Source organism: Phascolarctos cinereus, unplaced genomic scaffold (assembly GCF_003287225.1).
Source record: "Phascolarctos cinereus isolate Bilbo 61053 unplaced genomic scaffold, phaCin_HiC Scaffold_5;HRSCAF=322, whole genome shotgun sequence".
NCBI lineage: Eukaryota > Metazoa > Chordata > Mammalia > Diprotodontia > Phascolarctidae > Phascolarctos > Phascolarctos cinereus.
In genome coordinates this window covers 2,189,550-2,214,503 of record NW_027555958.1, presented here as the reverse complement: position 1 = coordinate 2,214,503, position 24,954 = coordinate 2,189,550, and the positions used below count along the sequence as shown (strand labels likewise).

The following is a 24,954-nucleotide window of genomic DNA, read 5'->3' as shown; positions in this document are numbered from 1 at the left end:
CCTTGGTCAGCCTGGGCCCCGCCAATGGGCTGGCCACCTGGCTGCCCCTGGTGTGCTTGGCTCAGGCCCTCACCTGAGGTCTCAGGCTGCCTGTGACCCTCCAGGAAGCTGCCGCAGGGGAGAACAAGACCATACCAGGCTGACCAAGAGAGACAGGGCCAGCGTCCAGGGGAGCCATGCAGCAGATGACATGGGACAGCCAGAAGCAGAGTACCCACAAGGCTCTAGGGCATTAGCTCACTGCCTGGCTCAGGGTGATTGGTTTATCATCCAAGAGCAAACAAACATTTTTCAGGCAGCTCTGAGACCCTGAGTCACAGATGAGACGTGATCTGCATTGTTGGAAGGTGTCTCCACACAGGGTGTTTTCTCTCCCTTCCCTTCCCTTGCCTCCCAACCCCCAACACACATACACAGCAGTGAAACTGAGGGGTTTTGACATCTTGGAAGGAGAAATACGCCAGTATCTTTTCCCAATCTCTACTATAGGAATTCTAAATTAGAAGACATTTCAACAATCACTGTAATTTTATACCTGCCAACAGCTCTCGGGCTCATGCCAAATCCCAGTATTGACTTTCTCTTGGCTGTTTCTAGGGTGGGTTCCCGGTGATGGACACTCTTACAAAAGCTGCCTGATTTCTCTATATTCAGGCCCTACTGGCTTGAGCAACCATGAGAGAAGACCACACTCTGCTTGTGTGGCCAGTGGGCAGAAAGGGCCCTGAGTCCCACAAAGAGGAGCCCCTGAAGCCCAAAGCTGAGAAACCAGGGAGAGTGAGCCCCATTCCCAGGGACAGCTCCCGACCTCACCACACTGGGAGGGTAATAGCCAGGGCCTAAGCTCTTGTTGGCCATAGAAATGAATGGATAGCTGAAAGAAAAAAGGTCCAGTGAGGTCATCTGGTCCAACCTCCCACCCATCTGCAGGACCCTGGAACATGAAGTTTTCAGAATCTTGCCCTGGGTTTTCTCTCTTAAACTAACATCCTGTCTTTGCCAGATCTGGAAGCCTTGCTCTGGGATGAGAGGGCTGGGAAGAACCAGTCTGCTTGGGCTGAGCTGAGAAACTCCTCAGTCTCCCTTCAGTGGAAAGAATGCATCCTGGGAGGCCCAGGCCAAATACCTCCAACTCCGACTCTAACCCTATCCTGGACAGCTTTCAGCCCAAGGCAACCCTGAATTTGACTTCTACCTTCCCTCCTCCACCATTAACACATGGAGCTAGTCTGCACTGTGCCTTCATTCCACACAGATTGTGTGTGTGGGGGGGTACAGAGAGGGGTGAGAGAGAAGGAGGATGGTTTGGTGAGGCAAGGTGCCTCTTTAGCATTACCTGTTTGGCAGGGAAGCTCGGGGCAGACAATCTGTGGATCTGGAGGAGAAAAGAATGCTTGATGAGAACGGACAGTCCTGAGTCCTAAATGTCTTCTGGCTCATGCCAGTACAAAATCCAGACTGGGGGGCTTTCTGGTCTGCTCATAGCATCATAGATTCAGACCGAGAATATGCTTTAGAAGTTATGGAGAACAATGTTTTCATTTTACATGTGGGGAAACTGAGGCCCAGAGAGGGGAAGCAAGTTGCCCAGGAAACAGCTGAAGAAGGGTTTCAATGAAGGGCTTCCTGACTGCATGGTCAGTGCTCTCTCTGCTGACCCACACCTTCTCTTGCCTTTTGCTGCCCCTCTTCCATGGATTCTCCTTTCTCCCCACTGGTGTGGAGCATCAGGGGAAGCTGGGTGGGAGCTCACTTGTTCTGTACCACCCTGAGACCCAGCCGCATGTGTGGTCCTTGCTACTCAGGACAGGGGTGGTGACTTTTCCCTTGGTGTAGTGCACAGAACATCTGACTTAGAGTCAGGAAGTCCTGAGTGTGAATCCTGCTTCAGACACTGACTAGCTGTGTGACCCTGGGCCAGATACATAATAACCTCTGTCTGCCTCAGCTTCTTCATCTGAAAATGAGAACGATCATAAGCCCCACCTCACAGGAATGCCGCGGGACCTATGATTAGGTAAATAATCCAGCCTGACAGAAATGCCATTTGTTATTGCTGTGGCTACTGCGGTTTCCCGAGGAGGTCCCGCTGTGGGGGCCGTGGGAGCACCGGGGGTTACTGGGCTGGCTCAAGGATTTCTCGATTCAAGGACCCCCCACTCTCGCCTCTCTCAGCCTCTGGGCGCGGCCATCACTCGCTGGGCCAGACCGCCCCGCATCCTTCCCCTGGGGTGGCGGCTCACATTTCTGCCTTCCTGGGAGAGCAGAGGGAGGGCGAGGGCGTCCCGCCCCTTCCCCATCCAGCCCAGAGCAGAGCGCTAGGCCCGTGGAGGTGACCAGCAGCTCCCCCAGCCCCTCCCCACAGGAGCCAGGGCGCCGGGCACTGACCTGGGCAGAGGAAAGCTTCCATCTCGTCGATGAACTTCTCAGCCACCAAGTCGGAGAACAAGGTCATGTTGCGGACTTGACCCTTCTGGTTGCAGGCGATCGACCTGAGGCTCTCGCTCTCGTGCTGCTCGTTGAACATGTCCCCGATGCCGATGGCCGTGACCACGACGTTCTCCACCGTGTTACACAAGGCCGTCAGGGACTGCTCGTCGTCGCGGGGGTCGTGGCGCCCGTCTGTGATGACGACCGCGAACACCTTCGTCTTCTTCCGCCTGCTGCCCTTGATGAGCGCGTTGTAGGTGTAATTCAGGGCCGAGGGCGTCCAGGTGCCCCCCGCGATCCACTCTAACTTTTTCACCTCTTCCTTGAATTGCGAAAGGGTGGTGATCCGCTCATCGTCCAGCTTGATGGCCTCGAAGGTCCCGTCGTGGCTGTACTGAACCACCCCGATGCGAGTCCCTGAAGCAGAGAGGACAGAACGAGTTGGGAGCGACCCTTCCCCAAAGGGGTCTCTGCTCCCCGCACCCCAGCATGGGACGGGACACCCTCCTGACCCCCTCTCCCATCCTGAAGTCAGCGACAGACGAGCGGGCACCTCCATGAGGTCCTGGCTCTTCCCCTATGGGGATGGTGCCTGACTCTGCTCTTTATCAGAGACATGTTCCAGACCAGGGAGATTCTAGCTCCCTTTTCTGAGGGTCCAGGTTGTACAAATGAGAGCGTCTACACCACATAGATGAAGGTGTGGCCCACACGAAGGCTGACCTGTGTCTGAGTTGGGATCCTTGGTGATGGAACCTAGCCTGTTGACCACATTGATGACAAAATTCTTCTCCAGTGAGAAGTTGGTATAACCAATGCTCTCAGAGCTGTCGATGACGAACACGATGTCCAGAGCCCCACAGTGCTTCACGCAGTCTGGGGAGGGTGAAAGGAGGGAGTTATCATCGGGGAGAAGGGAGACGGTGTCAGTGATTATGGAGCTGACAAGTCCCAGAGAGAGGCTTTGGCAATCCGACCTCACCAGCTTCCTCAGCTCCTGAACAGGCACTGATGCCTCGTGCTCTAGGGGAGGAACTGACTTTTCTTTCCCCAGTGAATCCAGGCATTGTGCTGAGCTGCTGACCCCAAATGTGTAAATAGCATAAGTTGATGTAAGGTCAGTCAGGTGGAAGGGAGAGGTCAAAGAAGGTGAGCCGTCATTGTGGCAAGAGCTGGGCTCAATCCAGCTCACGGCCCAGACATGGATCAAATAAGGGCCGTCTCTGCTCCCCCAAAGGTCTTCCCCTGTCCTCTGCCTGGACTGCTCCTCCATGCTTATTCTCCCTGCCTTTCTCCACATTTGATCATAAACTATTGAGTTTATCTTCATCCTGGCATCAAGCAGAAGGGCCTTAACCTGCAACAATTTCCTCCTGACAGTGATTTCCTTGGTGTGAGGAACTCCCTGGTGTGCATTCTCCCTCCTCTGATGCAGGTTGGCCACTAAAGCCTTAGGGAGGTCCACCATGCTCAGGGTCCCATAGCCAAGGGCAGGACTTGGCTTCTTCTTCCTGACTCTGCCACCAGCCCTCTATCTACTGAACCTTGTTGACTTTCCCATACAAACCAGAGCCAGCTCCTAATAAAAACTGGTTGTTGAATCGAACCCCAGCCCCTCTTGGTATGGAAGCCGTCCTGACCCTCTGTGCCTGTCACTAGGAGGTGCCCGCTGCCCCGGGAGCGCCAGCCAGGAGAAAAGATGCCAACTCACCGCAGCAGCCGCATGTCTCCCTCACATAGGTCATGACGTCACATTCCTTCCAGAAAGCAAGAGAGAGGTCAGCAGGAGCTGGGGACTTCTCCCTCCCTCCCTTCCCCCACTGCCCCCTCCAATCAAGGTGTGGCAGGGCATCCAGTGAGAGTCTCCCCAGGATGGTGGTGCCAGAGCCAGAATTTCCCTCTTGGCTCTCCCCTCCTTCCCTCCCCAGCCTATCCGTCTGTCTTTGCTCCTGGGAGAAGGAAGGACTATACCTTCCTGAGGTTTGGCTTGGTTTAGTTTCTTCCCAGAAGGGTCTCAAATGAGGGGCAGAGATCCTGTCCCACCCCAGATGCTGTGAACAATCCCTAGTCCTACAATCAGGCCTACTCACCGTCAGGCCAGGGTCTCCAGGGGGACCAGGTTCACCCTAGGGAAGAAGAAGTCTGTGATTAGGGTCTTTCCTGGCAGTGCTGGTGGGCTCCATCCCTGGTGGGCAGCTCTGCCAGTAGCTGGCAGCTTCCTCCATCTTGGGGGGACAAGGGCAGGGGGCTGTGAGAGGCAGGGATATGGTGCTGTCCAGGGAGACTTGGCTGGACACAAGGCTGGCCAGAGCACGGGGGCAGCAGATGCAGGGCTCAGCAAAGGGGCAGTACCTCTGGGCCTGGAGATCCTTTGGGTCCTCTGGGGCCAGGCTCTCCAGGGGGGCCAGGATCTGCCTGTAAAGAAAAAGTCTGAATGAGAAGGCACCGAATTCCACTGAAATCTGGTTTGGGAGGGGAGCTGAGTGAGTCATGTCCCTGAGAGGAAGACCCCCTCTGGGCTGCTCGCTGCTTCCTGACCGGCACTAGGAGCCTCATGAACACGGTGTCCTTGTGCCTGGCTGCCCCTCCTCCAATGGGGGAGGTCACAGGGGCAAGGGGAGGTGGCAGGAAAAATCACCCTGAGCCAGATCCTTGGGCTAGGCCAGGGGAGGGCGGCCATTCTCAACTTGTCATTCGAGGCCTTCCCTGGACCGGCCCCATCTGCTGCTTCTGCTGTGATGCAGTTAGCACGTTCATGCTTATCCTGCTCACTGATGATCCCCGTGCCCACCCTCACGGCGGGCCAAGGTTTACAGATCACCCCCTCCCAGCTGCCCATTCACAACAAAACTACAGTGAGTGGCCTAGCGGCCCACAGCTAGCAAGGATCAGCATCGGGATTTGAACCCAGGGCCAAGGCTCCTCCTCCACACCAGCCCTGCACTCCAGCCTTTTGATAAGGCTGCATAGCAGCCCAGGAGTATACTCACCGGCTCTCCTTTCTCTCCCTTTCTACCTGGGGCTCCTTTGATACCAAAGTCCCCTCTTCCGCCCTGTTTGTTACATAAGAGAATATGGTTATACAGGATGATGACCACTGGGGAAGAGCCCGAGCTAGGGTTAGAACTCAATGGTAAACATGTGTCTATGCCCATTAGAAGCATTCCCACGAATGCCATCTACTCAGTCCAAGGGAGGCTGACTGCATTGTCTGAGGGTCACTGGGAATCCTCCTGCTGCCTGGCTTTGGAGGGCTCAGCTCAGCCTCACTCAGCAGAGTCCGGCTCATGGCAGCCACAGACAGGAGGGGGTGGGCAGGGCGATCTCTCCCGGGCTCAGCCCGAGGGGCACAGACTTGAAATGGGGGAGGGGGGAAAGTGTGAGCGAGGAGAAAAGCGTTGAGCTGGGGATGGAGAGATGAGGATCCCTAGCCTGGAGATAATGGGGTGATGAAGGACATTTGTAATTAGTTGTGCAAAAATGAATTCTTGCTCATCGCCACCATCATCACCCAGATCTTGTGAACACTTCTAGGGCTCACCATGCAGGTTCCTCCCAGCCACCCTGGGAAGAAGCTGGTGTGAGCACTATTATCCAAGGGTACAGATGAGGAAACTGAGGCCACACAGGTGACCAAGGTCTGAGGTGTGATTTCAACCTGGCCCATGATTTGTGCCACCCCTTCTTTGAGGGATGTCAGGGGAACCTCTGGGGAGAGGCCCCTCGGGGAGGGGGTCGGGATCCCAGCTGGCAGACAATAGCTGAGCCACCCTGCCCTCTCTTCAGACTCACACAACTCAAGGCATATAAGGAAGACACTGTACCTCTGGGCCTGGGGGACCAGGCTCGCCTTTTTCTCCCTGTGAAATAAACACATCCAGATGAATGACCCCCAGGAAGAAAAGAGCCCAACATCGTGACATGGGGCAGCACTTTGGTCAGGGATTAGCACACTGGCCCCTTCGGGTCCAAGAGGCCCCGTGCTCAGCACTTCCTTGCTCCTCCCACGAGCTTTCTGCCGATCCTCATTTGCCAAACCAAAGGAGGAATTCTCCCCTCCCAGCGTCTTTGTCTCTTGCCCCATCCACTACTCACCGGTTCTCCTCGAGGTCCAGGGTAACTGAAGCCAGGTCGACCTCGGTCTCCCTAGATGAAGACAAAGTTCTTATGTTCACCTTCTGTAACCACTGTGACATTTGGGGTGGAAGCTTGGAGGCCTCCTCATCGCCAGTCGCCATTCGCTGGCCACTGTCACCCATGTGAGTGTTGTAGACCCCCCAGGACATGAGAGCAGGGGGTGCTGGTGTCACCATCTCTGGGGCCAATGTGCCCGAAGGCCTCTGCGTCTGTGGCTCCGACAGGAGAGCATGAAACAAAGGGTGTATTGGAGACCTTTCCTGTGGGGGCGGGGTCTTTGTGATGAGGATGAGGGTAATTACTAAGGATGGCTGAGATGTAGACAGTAGATGATGTCTGCGCTCCTCCAGGGCAGGCTCGGCCAGGAGAACAGAAGAGAATGAACTTGGCTGTGTAGAATGTCGGACCGGGAGGGACCTTCTAGGCCAGTTAGCTTTTTGGAGTGAGCCCACCAGAGAGGGGAGGAGGCCTGCCCCAGGCCACACGGGGACAGCAACAGAGCTGGGGTGGGCCCTGTTATCTGCATGCCGTCCAAGGCATAAATACTGCATGTGGGCTACACTTGAGGGGTCTCCTCCTGCTGTTTCTGGTGGGGAGGCAGGACCTCCACAGCCCTGTCACTTCCCTGGATCACAGGTGAGGGATTTCAGCTTTCTTTGCTCCTTCTTCCCCTCTCCCTCGGAAGCCCCACACTCCCAGGGGGGCCCCAAACTCTCCCATCTGAGATGATGCCTCGAGCTAAGCCAGGCCTGCGCCTGCTGCTGCAGGCAGCCAGCCACACCTACCTTGGGTCCTGGAGGTCCTGATTCTCCCCTGGGACCAACATCCCCTGGGTCCCCGCGTGATCCCTGAGGGAAGGGATGGAAAAGGGGAAGGTGAGGAGCCCCCTCATCATGAGTGGGCTGGCTGTGTTTCCCAGCCCAAGGCAGACCTCAGACCGGCCAAGCACCTCCTGCTGTCCTGAGAGTTACTCCCCTATCTGTGATCAGTCTCATGGCTCCTGGGCATAGGAGCCAGGGAAGAGGGGGGCAGGGGCAGGAAAAGATGGAGGAGCCAGCTCTTTCAGGCACTAAGAATTGAGGATGGTTGGGGATTGGTGGATTGGCAAGCAAAGAGCTGACGCTACCCACGGTAGACAAGCTGACGCCTTCTCCTGACTTGACCGGGAGCCGCCTGCTAGTGGCACCTCTGCCTTGGGGGTCAAGCCAAATGGCCATGGCGTTGGGGTGCCCTCCCCTTGGGTGAGGCAGCTGGCAAGGCTGAGAGCAGAGCAGCTCCGGGTGGCCCCCTCTGTGCCAGACGTCAGGGGCCCTTGGGAACATGGGAGAAGCGCTCTTGAGAAATGGCCCTCGGCTCACGCTCTACATTCCCCTTTGCTTCTCAAAGCCTAACTTGTTCTCATGATGCCACGGGCCCCTCAACTCATCACCATTTCCTAGGCTTGGGAGGTGACTCCATTTGGGGCACTGAGGGAGTAACTCCCAGGACTGGGAGCCGGAGGCCTGAGTCACAGCTTCCCAGAAGGCGGGCTCTCATGATTCCTGGGTAACTCACCTGTTTCCCGGGCTCTCCAAGGCTGCCCTGAGGTCCTCTGGGCCCAGGCAAGCCGCGGTCACCCTGTGGGGAAAGGGAAGTGGTCTTCGTGCTGAGTCAGCTTCAGTTGCCCCCTCCCACGCCTGCTGCTGAGGCACCCTGAGAGTCCTGTGTGCAGGACAAGACAGAAATGCTCCTCCAGATGGCCCAGGAGTTTAGGTGGAAAACAACGTATTCCAACAGGGAGATTGTTTCTTTATCAGACCTGTGACTTCACAGGTACAGGAAAACTCCAACAAGCAATTGCCTCTCCTAGTGCGTGTTCTCTGCACCTCAGAGACCTGCCCTGGGCACTATGAGGTGTTTAGTGACTTGCCCAGGGTCATACAGTCTGTGCACATCAGGGGCAAGACTTGAACCCCAGGCTTCCTGCCTCCGAAGCTGCATCTCTACCCATTATGACGCACAGCCTCTCTTGCAGGCATTTAATCTTCACTGCCAAACATCTGAATATATCAGAACTCAGAGAAGACAGCACTCTTTTTTCAGTGTAGCAGACGCAATGCTAGGGGCTGCACCCCTTTTCCCTATACACTAGATCTCCTAGAAGGCACTGGCACTTGGATACCTTGGGGACCCCTGCCATCCCTCAGACATAGCCTGGGTAGTGGAGCGTAAGAGAAGGGATGAGCTAACTCTTAAGTCTGAGTATGTTAGGCTAGCTCTGACCTGGGAAAAGGAGCTGAATGTGGGGTGAGGAAGAAGTCAGAAAGTCCCAGGACAGCCCAGAGTTGTTTTTTTTTTAATTTTTAATTTTTTTTTTTAATTTCTGAGGCAATTGGGGTTAAATGACTTGCCCAGAGTCACACAGCTAGTGTGTGTTATGTGTCTGAGTCCGGATTTGAACTCAGGTCCTCCTGACTCCAGGGCTGGTGCTCTAGCCACTGTGCCACCTAGCTGCCTCACCAAGCCCAGAGTTTTCTCAGGCCTCGCTGGCACCCCTGGCATTTTCTGATCCCAGGCTGAGGGGTAGGGCTGCCCAGGGTCAGCCCCTCGTTCTGCATGAAACTCTACAGGGACATATGTGGTTTGTGGGAGCCCCTTCCAAGCACCCGCGGGAGCAGGAGTTGAGGGTGCCTGCCTCCGCTGCTCTGGCTGCCCTGCGGTCATCTCGGCACCTGGGGTTTCCTCTGTCCTGCTGGGATGGCGCTCAGATGGGAAGTGGTGGGGGGGTGGGGCTGGGCCCACTTACCTTGGCTCCTTTGTTCCCAATTTCTCCTGCCAGGCCTCTGGGTCCCTCGGGGCCAGGGTCTCCCTGTCAGAAAAGAAACACCAGGACAAGCCTCATACTTTAAATACCAGTGAAATGCAGAGTTGCCGGTCTTTTGAGGGAGTGGCCTTCGTTTCTGGATGCTGCACATGCCTGGCTTCTCTCCATGAGAATCAAAGGGCTCAGGGACAAAGCTTTCCTTTAGGGTATTGGGGCTGGGGGGTTTGGGGGGCAGAGAAGTACTTTGCTGTTTCACCAGAGCCTCATGGGGGGGGGAAGGGCTGAAGGATGAGTCCCCTGGCGTCCTTCCCAGGTACCATTTAATAGATGAGAGAACTGAGGCCCAGAGCTGGAAAGACCCAACCCCGTCCAAAAAGCGAGGCCTGGCCCCAGGTGCTCTGCCTCCAAGCAGCCCTCTCTCTGCTCGCCTCTCTGCCTCTTCAAAGATCTTCTCTGGCCCCCCTGCTGTGCAGCTAGGGTTCTCTTCCCTTCCTCCCTTCTTGCTTCCCAGTCTCTCTCGTTCATAGAATCACAGATGGAGAGCTGGAAGGGACCCTAAAGGCCGACTAGCCCAGCCCCTCATTTTACAGGTGAGGAAACTGAGGCTTAGCACATAGACCTCAGATGCCATCACTTCTATACTCAGGCCATTTTACAGACTAGGAGACTGAGGCTCAGGGAGGGGAAGGCCTTGCCCAACATTTCATGGCTTGTCAGTGATGCTGCCACTCGGAGCTCAGTATGAGCTTGGCTGAGGTTTTTGGAGGGGGGAGGGGAGGCAGGATGTGGTGGGGGGAGGGGGGAATCAGGTGACGTCCGAGGGCCTGTTTTTGGGTCCGGAGTCTCCTTTGGAGCCCTCTGCTCTCTTGGAGCTGGCCCAGAGGCTCACCGGTGATCCTTCCCCACGCGGCCACGATAGGCTTACCTTTTCTCCCTTTGGCCCATCATTTCCGGGGCTACCTTTGGCTCCGGGGTCTCCTCGACGGCCCTGGCAGAGAGAGGTGCAATTGGGGGGGCTCATTCAGAGCAGAGCCAGGTCAGGGTAAGGGTCGGGGGGACGTCTAGGCAGAAGTCACTGAGGGTGTAGCTGCTGGGGTGGGGGCGCCTGGAGACGAGGCCGGGAAGGCAGCTGAGAAAGTGCTCCTGGGACAGGACTGTTCAGACCCTTAAACATCTTCCATCTGGGACAAAGCCCTGTTTCCCCACCCTAGTTAGGGCTCCAGTTTGGAATGAGCAAGAGGACAGATGTTGCCCCAGGGCAGGCAGCCCACAGGAATCCTCAGATACGGGCAGGGGTACTGCTCCTCGGGCACTGCCCGTCGGCCCTGGGGACAGATGTGGTCACTGGGAGCTGCAGTCAGGTTCTGAGAGTGTCAGTCACACAGCAGGGGAGGCTGGGGCCTCCTGGGCTCTCTCCGAGCTCAGCCGATTCAGCCCCGCACTTAATATGCTTCTGTTGTGTGCCAAGGACTGTGTCAATGATGAGGACACAGACTCACACAACAAAGGGGCCCCTGTTGTCCGGGAGCTTCCAGTCTCCTAAGCTTGGGTTTGGGGATGCAATGTCCCAGAGACATTTAAGGAGGGAGCAAACACTGATGGGTTGGGGAGAAGTGGGAGCAGGGAGTCTTCCACTTGGAGAGGAATCTGAATCTGCACCTGGAAAGCAGAGAATTCTGACCAGCAGGAAAGCAGAAGGGGGATGGGCTGGGCAGCCTGGGTGGGCATTGGAGACAGGTACATCCTGAACTTAATCTGGAAAGCAGCGATTCTGAATGGCAGGGAAGGGGAGGGCAGGTGGGCAGCATTCTGGGCTGGGGCAGGTGGGCAGCCTTCTGGGCATGGGGCAGGTGGCCTAGGGCAGCATTCCGGGCATGGGCAGGTGGGCAGCATTCTAGGCATGGCACAGGTGGGCAGCATTCTGGGCTGGGGCAGGTGGCCTGGGACTCCCAGATGGCTGGAGCAAGCAGACCTTTGCCAGGTTGGGGAAACAGTTGGTTGTGAGCCCAAGGGCAGGGCTGGAATCATGAGAAATAAGACTGGCAGGGAAGAGGGCAGAGCGCCTCTCGAGGGGAAGAAGACCTGGTGTTCAGAGCTCCCGCAGCTGTGCAGGGACCTACCTGCTCTCCCCTGGGTCCTCTGGGTCCTGGCCCTCCCTTAGCTCCCTTGATGCCTGGGCTTCCTGGGGCTCCGTTGTTGCCTTGGTAACCCTTTGCAGAGGGGAGAGACTGAGTCAGCCCCTCTGAGTGGGTGGGGTGTTGGACAAGTTGGGGCGGGATGAGGCAGAGCCTCCAGGGCTCAGCTGCTGGGGTCTGTGTATGGGGAGCATGGCAGAGGAGGCCCGGCCTTTAAAGCATCAGGCCTAACGGTCAGCACCCATCAGTCTGTCACAGACCTGGGCCAGCTTGGCCAGCCTAGTGGCCCCAGCTACAATTCCTAGAGGTTTTCAGAGCTGTCGGAGGCTCAGAGGGTGGGGGCCTTGCACAGCAGGAGAGTGAGAGAGCACGGCCCTGGGATTTTCCCATTAACTCTAGACACCCTTTGTGCATCGATTTCCCTACTTGGGGCCTTGGCCAGCCCGCCAGTCAGCCCAACAACCCCCCAAAGCACTTGCCGGGTTTCCTTTCTCTCCATCCAGTCCTGGGGGTCCTCGGCGTCCTGGGCGGCCAGAATCTCCCTGAAAGAGATGAAGGAATTCAGAACCAGCTCCCTGTGGAGCCTGAGTGGCCCATGAGACACTTGCTGGGAGACCCCCGGGCCCAGGGCCCCCCTCACTGCCAGTGCAGGGACCCTGCCCTGAGCGCCCGTTAGGAAGGAGGGCCCCGAGGGCGGGGAGTGCGAGGCCCTGGGCCTGGCTGGCAGGGTTGGGGGCAGCCAGTAGGGAAAGGCAAGACCTGGGGCTTGGGGAGGGGTGAGTCCCCCGTCCCTGGAGGTCTCTTGTTTTCCTTTGTAACCTCAGCACTTGGTATGGTGCATGGCACCCAATAAAGGTTCCATAAAGAAATGCTTGTGGATGGACTGGTTGATTGTCAGAGATGGCAGAGTGGGGACTCATGGGCATCCTGGATGGGACCTTCAGGGTCCTCTAGTCCAGCTCCTTCATATTACAGAAGAGGAAACTGAGGCTCTGAGGTAAGAAACGCAGGGCCCAAGGGCACAAAGGAAGTATGTGGAAGGGCCAGGATTTGAACCCAGGTCCCTGGGTCCTAGGTCCAGATCGAGTGTTCTCCCTTCCCTGGGAGATCTGGCTTCTGGAGCGAGGTGATGGGCACATTCTCAGGGTGTCAGGGCCACTTGCTAACAGGCACCAGGTGCCTGAATCCTTCCCCATCCTGTCCCAGCCCTAGAGGGAAGCATCCCTCCATGGAGGAGGAAAGTCCAGGCTGGGCAGCTTGGGATGCCTGGGGGGATTGGTGAGGGGACAACTTCACAGAGCCCGGGCATGGCAATGACTGGGGCTTGGCTCACAGCTCGAGACAAAGTGCCTTCCTCACCATGAGCCCGAGAAAGGCAGAGCATTTTTCATTTCCATTTGGCAGATGGGGAAACTGAGGCAGGGGACCTTTTGCAAAGGTCACATAGCTGATAGGGGGAGCAGAAGCCTGACTCCAAGGTCAGTGCCACGTTTCATTCAATTCAGTCTAAACAGTACATGTTTGTCAGGCGTGGACCCTGGCACCGTGTGAGGCACTGGGGAGATGGCCACCGAGACATAATGGTCCCTGTCCGTGAGGAGCTGTTATAACTTCTGAGGGTGGGGGTGGGACTAGAGGATGCAGTGGGTGCACGGGTAAGGATAGAGCATGGAAAGTTCTGAAAGCAGGAGGGAGGGCACTCCAGGCAAGGGCAGTGGCCTAGGCAAATGCCTGGAGGTAAGAGATGTTGGAAGGAATCCATGAGATGACCAGTAGTCATTCCACGTAGGGTGCATGTGGGGCCGAGTGTGAAAGAGGACAGAAAGGTAGGTGAGAGTCAGATAAAAGCCTTTAAAGGACTTTGAATTTCATCCTAGAGGCAGGGGGGAGCCATGGAAGCTTCTTCAGCAGGGGAGCAGTGAAGTCAGAGCTGGGCTTTATCCGTTTGGCAGCTGCGGGAGGACGACGGCGGAGGGAAGAGGTGGGATCAGGGAGACCCATCAAAAGGTGGCTGTGTGTTCCAGGTCAGGAGGGTCTGAAGGAGGGTGGTGGACCAGAGACACTACCCTGGACTTTGCGTTACTTTATTTTCTCCACACAGCAGCTGAAGGCTGTACGGTCAGTGATTCTTCATCACTGGCCATGCCCACTGAAGTCTCATGAGAAAGACAGGCAGGAAAAAGGCCCTGGGGGATCGGGGGTCCAATCCTGACCCTGATTCTGCCTGCTCAGCCTTCTGGGGGGACATCACCTACCTTACTGCCCTGGTCTCCCTGTTCTCCTGGGCTGCCAGCTTCCCCTGGGTAACCATCGAGGCCCTGTTGAAGGCAAGATCGGGAATGAGGACCCCTGGTCTTTGTGGCGGGCAGGTAGATGTCTGCCTTGAGCCCCCATATGGTGGTGGTGGGGAGGGCTCAGTACATGCCAACTAGAGCAGCAGCAGGAGTCACTAATGCGTCCATCACGCTCCACGGACTCTCAGCTGTGCTTGGAGATCCCTCACCATGGGGAGCCCCTGCTATTGGCTGCAGGCAAGGTGTCTGGTGTTGGATTCTTCCAAAAGCAAACATTTTGACCCACTCGGGCTTCGCTTCCCCTTTCTCTATAGCCTGTTCTATTTAGAGCTTTCAAGCACTCCATGTATCATTGGTGCAAACCTGCCCTCCGCTGATGCTGATCACAGCACCTATGAGACTTGGGAGACTGTGTGTCCCAGTCCTATCAGGACTGTAACCCCAGAGGGGCCCTATGAGCCTCCCTCTGGGGCTGGCTTGACGAGGCTTCTCACTTCATGGTTCACTCTAGCCAGCCTCCACGCCCCCAAGGTCCCTTCCCTGTGCTTTCAGCCCCCAGGAAGAGCCCCAAGCTTCTGGAATGGGAGGGCACACAAACAGATGTGTGGGCTTACCCTGTCACCGGGGTCCCCCTTGCAGCCAGGGGGTCCAATGCGTCCCCGCTTCCCCTAGACCAAGAAGAGAGAAAATGAAGACAGAGTGAGAAAAGGTTCTGAGATTCTTTTTGGCCTGGGCCTCTGGCTGACTCTGTGTGGGGGATTCCTGTGGATCTGTGCTCTCAGGAGCTGTCTGGGAACTGGGAGGTCATGGGACTTGCCCAGGGTCATACAAACAGTGCCAGCGGTGGTGCTGGTGGCCCAGTCCTCCAGACTCCATGGTGCCTCCTGTTTGCCCTCTGTCAGCCGGCAAGCAGTCTGTCCTCAGATAGCTTATTGCCTCCTGCTGACCATGCACTGGCCAAACAGGTTTCAAAGCATATTTCAATCTTAAGATCTGCCCTTAGAGTGGACGTGGGCCTGAGAATTGCTGCTTGGGGGCTTAGGGGCATTTCTGATGTGAGGCTGTGAGCCAAAGGGATCTCAGAGGTCACCTCGTCTCAGCCCCTCATTTTGCAAAGGAAGCCCAGAGTGACTCGTCCAAGTGGATGGTCACCCCATGGTTAGAGCCGGAAGGGACCTCAGTGTCATCAGGGCCAACCAGCTCATTTCATAGATGAGCAAACTGAGGCCCAGGAAGGGGAGGAGATTTGCATAAGCTACTTAGTGGGAAACTCAAATTTCCTTGTTCTAAATCCCTGTTATGGATTCTTCATGGGAAGACGTAAAATGTAAAAAACACTCACAGCATCACTTTCCTCAGGGGAGAGGGCACCCACAGGTGGGTACAAGTAGCTTTCAGTGGGAATATTGCAGACCCACCAAAAGAGAGGGCGAGACTTAGATCACAGCAGAAGATGAGCACTCTGCTATCTCGAGCAGGCCAAGGGGCTCAGCATCGTGGTGGAAGGAGGCTGGGCTGATGACGAGGGCCCAGGGCCTTCCCCACGGGCACCAAGTCAGCTTGGGCGCAGTTGTACTCGGTCCTGCCTAGGCACAGGCTCTCCTTGGGTGCCCTGGTTCTACGTCTCTTCCCCAAGGGCCTGTCTATCAAAAGGGAATTTGGGAAGGGTCTGGCCCTCCACCTTGGTTCTGCCCTTCCTGCCCCATGGAAGCCCTGCAGGCAGCAGGGGTGGTCACGGGGATCCCAACGCGGCCACTGTTACCTTCTGTCCATCTGTCCCGTTCTTGCCTGCCAGCCCCGCAGCTCCCTGGGATGAAGAGAAGGGAGTTACATGCTTGTTGTGTGGTTCTTCAATCAGAATATGCAACGTCAAAGATCAGAGGGGGCTGGCTGCCGACTTACCCTTCTTCCATCTCCGCCATATTCACCCTGCACGCAAAGGGACACGGGTTAGGCTTGGCCCTTCTCACACTGCTCAGATTCGCTTTCTGGTGGCCATAGTTTGCAGACCTAGAGCTGGGAGGGGTCTGTGGGCCTTTCTTGTCCAATGTCCCAATTTAGAGATGAGGAAACTAAAATCCAGGGAGAAGTGACTTGCCCAAGGTCATATGAGTGATAAAAATGAGAGGCGGGGTTTGAACCCAGGTCCTTTGCCTGCAGAGTCATGTTCTTTCCGCTGTACCTCACAAGACTCAAAATATTCAGGGCTCTTTTGCTAACTCTCCTCCTCCCCAGTCTCATTCCTTACCCTCCTCCTCCCAGCTAATCTAATTTATGAGCATAGTAACTGTGCCAAAATGTTCCTATTTTAAGGAAAGGGGGGTGCTCTGAATTAGGAGACCCTCATGGAAAAGGGAGCTTCCATGACAGTGATTAAACCCAGAAGCATCTTACCTTCTCGCCTTTGAAGCCGGGGACACCCTAAAGGCAGAAGAAAAAAAAAAGAAGATTATAATGAATTCCATCTTGACTACTAAAAGCTATAAGGGATAGGGGAAATGGAGGAGATATTGAGAAGATCTGCCTGTGTGGTGGGAAGAAGAAGAGGAAGGGGGCAGAAGGAGAAGAAAAAGGAGGGGGAGGAAGAAGAAAAAAAGAGGAGGAAGAGGAAGAGGAAGAAGAGGAGGAAGAAGAAAAAGAAAAAGAGGAGGAAGAGGGAGAAGAAGAGGAGGAGGAAGAAGAAGAAAAAGAAGAAGAGGAAGAAGAAGAAGAGGAGGAGGAGGAAGAAGAAAAGGAAGAGGACAAGAGGAAGAAGAGGAAGAAGAGGAGAAGGAGGAAGAAGAAGAGGAAGGGGAAGAAGGAGAAGAAAAAGGAGGAGGAGGAAGAGGAGGAAGAGGAAGAAGGGGAGGAAGAAGAGGAAGAGGAAAAAGGAGAAGGAGAAAGAGAAGAAGCAGCAGAAGAAAGAAGAGGAGGAAACAGAGGAAGAGGAATAAGAGGAAAGACAAGGACGAAGAAAGAAGAGGAGGAAGACAGCGTCGGTTCCTGTGGGGCCTGAATGTTGGTTTACAAAGGGCTGCACACCCTGTCACGGCCAGGTGAGATGATTGCTCCCATTTGACAAGAGGAGGATCATGAGGGTCTTAATGGGGAAGGGATCCTCTCAGAGTCATGGAGCCAGCAGAGACTCAGACCCAATCTCCTGAAAGGGATGCTGATGGGGGGAGGGGAGAAGTGCAAATTCGGCCAGGCTGAGGGACGCTCCTTCAAGGGCTCCCCAGCGACTCTCTTCTAGCTGCCTCTTGTTGGGTGTAGATGGTGGAGTCTCGGGACCTGATGGGGTGCGCACCCCTGTGCAAGGGGCCTCTTTCTCTCTGTCCCCCACTTCCCTCCCCCAACTTTCAGGATGGTCCCTTTCAGGTTTCTCCAGGCCCCTGCTGAGTCTATTTGATAATAACAACAGTTTTGCCCCCATTGTGCCGATGTAGAAACTGTTGCCCAGAGGGGTGGCACCCCTGAGGCCAGCAGATGGCAGAACCAATGGGGAAGGCCTGAACAGAGCTGGTCCTGCCCACTCAGTTAAAGAAGAAAATACCGAGGGCCAGAGTGGAGAAGTCAGTGGCCCAAGATCAGCAGCAGAGATGGTCCTATGCTCCCTAGTCTAAGGGTCCAAAAGCTTGACCCCTCAAGGCACAGTTACCTGAATTTTGGGGCAGCCGCTTGACGTTACCCTAGGTCTAGAGTTGAAGGGATTTCGGAGGCTATGTAGTTCAACAGCCTTTTTTTACTGAGGAGGACACTGAGGCCCAGAGAGTTCCAGAGACTTGCCCAAGGTCATATGGACAGTAAGGATTTGAACCCGAGTGCTCCAGCTGGAGCCAGGGCCAGCATTTGGTTGATGATACTGTTCCCCCCCCCCCCCCCCCAAGCTTTCATGCCTTGTCAGAGACATGCTGTGAGCCCAGAGCATCCTACCTTGGGTCCTGGGAAGCCAATGGGGCCCTCGATGCCTGGGTCTCCCTGCAGAGAAAAGACACAGCACTTAGTGGGGATGCCACACGTGGTCCCGATGGCCCTCAGTGAGTGGGAAGAGGAAGTCAAATACTCACCTGCCGTCCTTTCTGTCCAGGTTCGCCTGGCTCACCCATGTTCCCCTTAGCACCCTAAGGACAAGCACAGGAAAAGCAGTGAGGAGACAAGGATGACTGTGCCGAGGTTTGCTAAAGCCCGTTCCAGATGTCAGCCCCTTTGAGCCTCTCAGTAGCGTGTGAGGGAGTGGCTACATTTTCCAGATGATGAACCTTCAGCCCAAAGAAGGCACATCACTTGCCCAAGATCACACAGCTACTCAGCACTGAACTCGGGCCATCTGGACCAGGCACTTTCCCTGGGTGTCTCCCATGCCTGGGTGCTCCCCTTCTCCATCTCTGCCTCCTGCTTTCCCTGGTTCCCTTCAAGACCCAGGGAAAATCCCACCTTCCCCAGGAAGCTTTTCCCAATCCCTCTTAAGGCCAGTGTCTCACGTCTGTGGTTTGTCTTGTCTATGTTTTGTTTGTATGTGGCTGTGTGCATCTTGTCTCTCCATTAGACTGGGAGCTCCCTGAGGGCAGGGTCTTCCTTTGCCTTCCTTTGTATCCTCAGTTTCTAGGTCAGTGCCTGGCACAGAACTGGTGCTTGCGAAATGCTGGCTGGCCCGACTGGACTCCACATCTGCCTGGCTCTTTGTGCTTTATTCTGGCCTCTTGCTAGATCCCATATGGAATCCACCCCTTCTGACCCAGTGGTTCCCCCTGCCCCCAGCCTCTGGGTCCTGGCTCTCTGGGTCAGTCCACAGCAGCCCTCACTGCGACGTTCTAAAGATAGGCAGAGGGATCTCCTGAGAAAGGCTTCGGAGGCTCAGAAGAGGATCGCTAGAGGTCTGAACAGATGCAAAGACAGGCACTCTGAGTTCAGCCAGGCAGAGAGAGCCTCCATGTCAAAGCTGCGTGAACTCATCTCATTTTATCCAAACAACAGTTTGTGACCTTCACTTTAGACAGCAGCAAACCAACCATGGCTAATCATCTGTAAACATGTTGAGTTAAACATACTTTGCAGCCAAGGAAGCAGACTTTGTCACCTAATTCACTGTGTTTACAAAATAAGTGACAAATGCCACACAGCTCTGCAGTTTCTCCCTCTTTTCCCCTTCAGCTTTCTCTGTTATTCATTGCATGTTTATGTCATCCTTTTTCTTTTTAGGTATCATGGAATCACAAACTCAGACAATGCAGAGGCGAGTATAGTAACAGGTTAAATGTAGTGGTTCTCAAAGTTAAGAACAGAGAAGGTAAGATTTTAATCAGCCCTTTATGTTACCTCTCGGTAATCAGGAGTGGTATGGCCTAAAGGGAGCTCTTTGGCTTTCGTACAGACTAACAGAGGATGATAGATGGATGGATGGATGGAAAGAAAGGATGATGGATGGATGGAATGGAAAGATAGATGGGTGGAAAAGAAGGAAGGATGGATGGAAAGGAAGGATGGATGGATGGAAAGGAAGGACAGATGGATGGATGGAGGGATGGATGGATGGAAAGGAAGGACGATGGATGGATGGAGGGATGGATGGATGGAAAGGAAGGACGGATGGATGGATGGAGGGATGGATGGATGGAAAGGAAGGACGGATGGATGGATGGAGGGATGGAAGAGAGGCAGGTCCCAGAACAGGAGGGCTAGCTGAAGACACTGTCCCGATGCTTGGGATGACTGGGTTGTCATGGCTTACCTTCTGTCCTCGATAACCCTTGGGACCAGCAGGGCCTTGGATCTGCAGGCAGCTCACCTTGTAGCACTGAAAGGAACCAGAAGAGACATGCTGTCAGGATGGGTGGGATACTCCAGTGGGAGGAGGAACCCAAACACCCACCCACACCATTTCCACAACTTCTCTAGAAGGATACAGAGATATGGTCAAGTGACGTGGTCAGTGAGTGATCCTGGCTAAGCAACAGAGCCTGATTCTCTGATTGGGACCCGAGTCTGAATGGCTTATTAAGTTGGAAGGTGGTAGATGGTAGATTTGCCCAACTGACCTCTCCCCTCTCCAGTTCACCCTTTATTTAGTTCCCACAGAATTTGTAGTAGGAATGCGGCTGCTATAATGTGGAGGTCCTTGAAGTTTTTTTTTGTTGTTGTTGTTGCTGTTAAAGTGAACTTAAATTCAATTCCAGCCTTTGGATTAGAGAGAAGTCACATACCTAGGTGTTTCTATTTCTTTAAATCTTACTCCTAATTGCAAGCCTTATTTAATGATTTGTATTTATGTGGATCTGTTTTAATGTAGCATTCTATTGCATAAAAGTAAAATTATTATTGAACCAATTAGTCATTTTCTCTTCATTACCTTTCCTATGAGGACCCCAGCTGCTTGAGCCATGAGACCACTGATATCTTGGAAGAAGCATAACCTTTACTATAACACTCTTCAGAAGAAATGCCTTCTCAAGTGCTGGTCTTGAAAGCCAAGCCTGTGAGGCAGCAGTAAACGTCCCAGCCTCAAAGAGTCCACTTTGCCAGGCCAGGGCAGTGATGTCGTGTTCAGATTGGAAGGGATCTCTGATGGTGACTAGTCTAACTCTCCCATTTTACAGCTGAGCAAACCAAGGCTCAGAGACAAAACAATGGATCCGACTCGGACAAGTCTTAGCAGGGTGGCCATTCAGCTGACCCTAAAGAGTCCACTGTCCCCCAGCTCTGCGAGCAGCAGGCAGCCTTGGGGGGCCTGGCCTCTGAGGCTTACACAGGGCCTACAGACCAAACCCACTGACTCCTGGGAAGGGCCACCTCACTCTGCTGGGCCTGCCTTAGCCTCCTTCTTTCCTGGGCCCAACTGCTTGGAAGAGGTTAGCCTTGGAGCCCAGGGGCAGGGTCCACAATCCTGCTGCACCTGCAGGAGGTCAGCAAATGCACAGAATAGCAATGATGCAGAACCGAGTGGCCGTGGGGAGACTCTGGGTGGGAGCTCACACAGAAAGGCCTGGGCTGTGCCAGTCCCCCTTCCCCTCCCCCCATTACCACTGGACAAAATACTAGAAAACAATGCCAGCTTACCTCTGAATATGCTTCGTGTTTCTGCCAGGAAGGAAATAAGAAAGCAAAACTAGTTAGATCCATGATGGAAACATGGTCATGCTAAGCCTACTACTTTGGACAACAACCCCAAGCATTCTTCTCTGTGTGGGTGTGACTTGCTCTCTGGAGAAGCCATTCTGCTAAGTCTTGGTCCAGGGCTCCCATCTCTGAGCAGTGCATTAGACAGGGGACCCTGGTCTGAGCCCTCCAAGAAGAAGAGGAAGCAGGCACGCACCGACTAATTGCTCACTTGCATCGTCCAGTGGCACCATGAGGCACTTGGAACCCACTAAACCTAGGAAGCATCCCCTGTGGGAAAGGGGTCTGGCGCTCCTGCCCTGCCCTACCCCCACCCCTGCTTGCCCTCCTGAGGATGCTAGGAGCAGGGTCACCCAGCTTGGCACCAGCAGGGGGGCAGTAAAAGCCAGATCTCCAGAGCTGTGCACCCCTCCCAGACCCGTCTCCTTACCATGACCTTGATGATTCTGTCGATGGTCTCCTGGTCAATAGATGAGTCCTCTCTGATGGTGAGGTAGTTGTTCCGGTAGAGCTCATGGGGGAGGTTGGCGATCTCCCGAAGCCCATGATCGTTCTTGTTTTGGTTGAGGGCCACAGAGAAAAGCTTGATCCCCATGTCGCGGGCTCGCTCAGCCTGCATCTTGATGCCCCCGCACGGGCTTCCGGTCACGTGCCCATCAGTGATCACGATGGCAAAGTTGATGCCCTTGCTGGGATTTCTCGTGATCTCCTGGGTCATGTTGGAGATGGCGCAGTCTGTGAAGGTGCCTCGGCGGAAGGACCTGATTTTCTGAAGCCTGGATTTGAAGGTGGCTTCATCGCTGCCCAGGGGGCTGAAGACTTCCACCTCGTCCGAGAAGTGCAGGCCTCCATAATGCCAGCTGATGGCCACCTGGTCACGGTAGTGCTGATTCTTCAGCTGGCTGGTGAACTGCAGGAGGAATTGCTGTGTTTGGCTCAAGAGACTGTCAATGGGCGACTGCATGGTTACACTCTCCGAGGTGTCCAGGACGAAGTACACGTTGATGGGGCAGTCTGTTTTCTCTGTGTGGGAACACAGGGTTATGGCTGTCATCACCCTTGAAAACTCAGAGCCACCATTTCTTTGTCCCATCCCATAGGCCTTTACCTACGTGGCCAATCAAAGCATGAGTGGATTCAGCGGGGTACATTGTATGGAGCGTTGGCTTGGCCTCTGAGGACCCAGGCTTGAAGCTCAGCTCAGCCCTCACTGGGCAGGTCACTTAGCCCACCTGCCTGTGGGCCTCAGCTTCCCCATCTGTAAAACAGGGTCTAGGAGGCCTCTGGGGTCCCCTGAGAGGACCCAGGCCTGAAGCTCACCTTGGCCCTCACTGTACGGACACTTAGCCCACCTACCTGTGAGCCTCAGCTTCCCCATCTGTAAAACAGAGGCTAGGGGGCCTCTGGGGTCCCCTGTGAGGACCCAGACCTGAAGCTCAGCTCAGCCCTCACCAGGCAGGTCACTTAGCCCACCTATCTGCAGGCCTCAGCTTCCCCATCTGTAAAACAGGGGCTAGGGTTCTCTGGGTCCCTTCCAATCTTGATGGAGGGAGGAGCCTCTGAACAACCCTGTGAGGTGGCGGCCGCAGGTCTTATTTCCCTCGTTTTGAAGATGGGTCATTGAGGTTCAGCAAAGTTCAGGGATTTGCCCAGTGCCCCATAGCTGGTGTCAGCGGCCGGATGGGAGCCCAGGTCTTCCTGACCCCAGGACAAGCTCTCCATTCGCTGTTCCACACTCAGAAGGGCTCTGAGGAATGCCCTGCCTGACGGCATCTTTCTGTCTGTGAACACTGGCTGTAGTTCTTTCTGGAGGGCATGTCCTAGGATCAATTGGGGGAAACCCGAAGTAGGAGACAGATTAGGAGACTGTGGCAGGAGTCCGGGTGAGAGGGGATGAGGGCCGTGGTCACAGAGCTGACGGGACTGAAGAAGCAGTTGGGCCTCAGTCCTCCACGTGATGTTCGAGGAAACTGAGGCCCAGGGTCACAGAGATACTGAGTGACACACACATATCTAGAGGAACGTGCATGTGTATGTGCCATGCATTATGTGCATATATATCCATAGGTGTAGGTGTATTTCCCGCCTCATGGCCTAACCACAGACACATACGTACACACACATGAAGGGTTAATTGCCATCTCTATGCAGATGATTTTCAGATCTACACACCCAACTCTGACCTTTCTTCTCGGTATCCCTCACACTCAGCATAGTGACTGGCGCATAGGAGGTGCTTAATAAATGCTGGTTGACTGATACCTCAAAAATCGATCCATTGATAAACCCTGCAGGTGCTTGAAGACTGCACACCTCTACATTAGAGCTCCAATTCTTTCACATCTATTGGGAGCCGTCATACAGCCGGTGCTTCATAAGTGCTTATGACTGACTGCTTCACCTTTCTCTGGGCTTGCTCCAAGACTTCCGAACCGAGCATGACTTGACGCTCCGGGGCAGAGACCCATGGGACCCCTGGCACCGTCGCTCTCCGAAGGCCTCCGTGGTGTCACTAGCATCCTGGTCGGCACGGTTGCGCACCTTGCCATCTGCTCAAATCCCAGGATCTTCTCCAGGTGAACGGCTGCCCCGGGCGCCTCACCGTTTTGTGGAGCTGCTGCGCCAATGCCCCGTTTGTCCGCATTGAGCTTCATCTCCTCAGATCTGACCGAGGTTGTAGCTGGTCAATCTCTTCTTGGAGCCTGACCCCACCATTCCTCCTAAGCCAGGTCAGCTTCCCCACCAGCGGGATGTCCGCCTGCAAATCTGGGCAGCCTCCTGTCTGTCATCGTCAGAGAAGCTCAGGGTCTCAATAAAAGGATCTGGACTCCATCCAAGGGACACGCTTGAGGACCTAGAGGGCCCCATGTGGCCACGAGACCGGCGCAGGTTTTCCACCCCGGCTTTAAGTCACTGAGAAGCGCACAGATGACCCAGGACTAAGGACAGCTCCTTGAAGCACCTCCTGGAGGCGGCCCCGGGGCGTGCTGGTAAAATGTTTAACAACTGGCTCTCCAAAAAATAAAGAAAAGCACGTTTAACTTGAATCATCAACATTCTGTTGCTTTCCTAAGACTGGGCAGTTAACCAAATGACTCGAGGCCTGATTTGTAGCGTTTGCTGATCTCCAGGGTGTAAGTGCTTACACAGACTGTCGGGCAATGGGTGGGATTGTACAAGGGTAGAGCCACGGTGCCCAGAGCCCTGGGCCTGAAGGGGCAGCTAGGGGACTGCAGAGCACTGGGCCCGCAGTCAGGAAGACTCGTCCTATATTTAAATCCAGACTTAGACAATTATTAGCTGTGTGACCCTGGACAAGTCACTTCACCCTACTTGCCTCAGTTTCCTCATCTGTCAACTACACTGGGGAAGGAAATGGCAAACCACTCCGGTATCTCTGCCAAGAAAACCCCAAACGGGGGCACAAAGAGTTGTCCATGTCATCATTAATGACAGCTTTGAGTGTGGCCACTTGCCTGGTTCTGAGGCTCTGTCTGGATAACCACCATGTACGCTTGCGTACGTGTACAGTGCTTCTGTCTTCCTAGCAGCTAGGTGGTGCAGTGGGAATGAAGCCCTGGGCCCAGAATCAGGAAGACCTGACTAGCCATGCGACCTTGGGCAGGTCACTTAATATCTGTTTGCCTCAGTTTCCCTATCTATAAAACAGGGATAACAATAGCCCCTTTCTCCCAGGGTTGTAAAGCTCAAATGAGGTCATAGTTGTAAAGTGCAGAGTCTGGCACACAGTAGGTGCTCTCTAAATGCTAGCTGTTGTTATCATCTTCCTCCAGAGTGATTTACAGGTTCATTTGTGGCCCCGAGCCAGTGCTGCCCTTGGCTGCCATGGACCCCGCCCGGCAAGGACGCCGAATGCTTACTAGCTGGGTTGGATTCTGGGTCCTTTCCACCTTCCAAGTATCTTCTTAAAGAAGGTGCTTATGCCGCAGAGTCCTTGGATGCCTGCTTGGGTTTTCTCGATGCCCCGTGAAGGGCAGGATCTAGAAGGTCCTGCCAAGGCAGAAATGCTTTGCATCAGGTCCCAGGATGGGCTACATCTATG

General features: G+C 54.7%; 1 protein-coding gene across 2 annotated transcripts in view; it reads right to left on the bottom strand.

Annotated features, from left to right (window-relative positions):
- The window catches only part of COL6A2 (collagen type VI alpha 2 chain), a 47,672-nt gene that overhangs the window by 11,017 nt on the left and 11,701 nt on the right, over positions 1-24,954 (bottom strand). For both annotated transcript variants that reach the window (XM_020973337.2, XM_020973335.2), the window contains exons 3-27: positions 21,322-21,914; positions 20,832-20,852; positions 19,507-19,572; positions 17,846-17,899; positions 17,712-17,756; positions 16,194-16,220; positions 15,702-15,728; positions 15,562-15,606; positions 14,414-14,467; positions 13,761-13,823; positions 11,985-12,047; positions 11,491-11,580; positions 10,296-10,358; positions 9,353-9,415; positions 8,122-8,184; positions 7,353-7,415; positions 6,526-6,576; positions 6,255-6,290; positions 5,421-5,483; positions 4,783-4,845; positions 4,521-4,556; positions 4,142-4,187; positions 3,154-3,306; positions 2,389-2,847; positions 1,337-1,375 (exon numbers count right to left, since the gene is read on the bottom strand). In XM_020973337.2, coding sequence (XP_020828996.1) covers positions 1,337-1,375; positions 2,389-2,847; positions 3,154-3,306; positions 4,142-4,187; positions 4,521-4,556; positions 4,783-4,845; positions 5,421-5,483; positions 6,255-6,290; positions 6,526-6,576; positions 7,353-7,415; positions 8,122-8,184; positions 9,353-9,415; positions 10,296-10,358; positions 11,491-11,580; positions 11,985-12,047; positions 13,761-13,823; positions 14,414-14,467; positions 15,562-15,606; positions 15,702-15,728; positions 16,194-16,220; positions 17,712-17,756; positions 17,846-17,899; positions 19,507-19,572; positions 20,832-20,852; positions 21,322-21,914 — 2,346 coding nt within the window. The remainder of the gene's footprint in view (positions 1-1,336; positions 1,376-2,388; positions 2,848-3,153; positions 3,307-4,141; positions 4,188-4,520; positions 4,557-4,782; positions 4,846-5,420; positions 5,484-6,254; positions 6,291-6,525; positions 6,577-7,352; positions 7,416-8,121; positions 8,185-9,352; positions 9,416-10,295; positions 10,359-11,490; positions 11,581-11,984; positions 12,048-13,760; positions 13,824-14,413; positions 14,468-15,561; positions 15,607-15,701; positions 15,729-16,193; positions 16,221-17,711; positions 17,757-17,845; positions 17,900-19,506; positions 19,573-20,831; positions 20,853-21,321; positions 21,915-24,954) is intronic.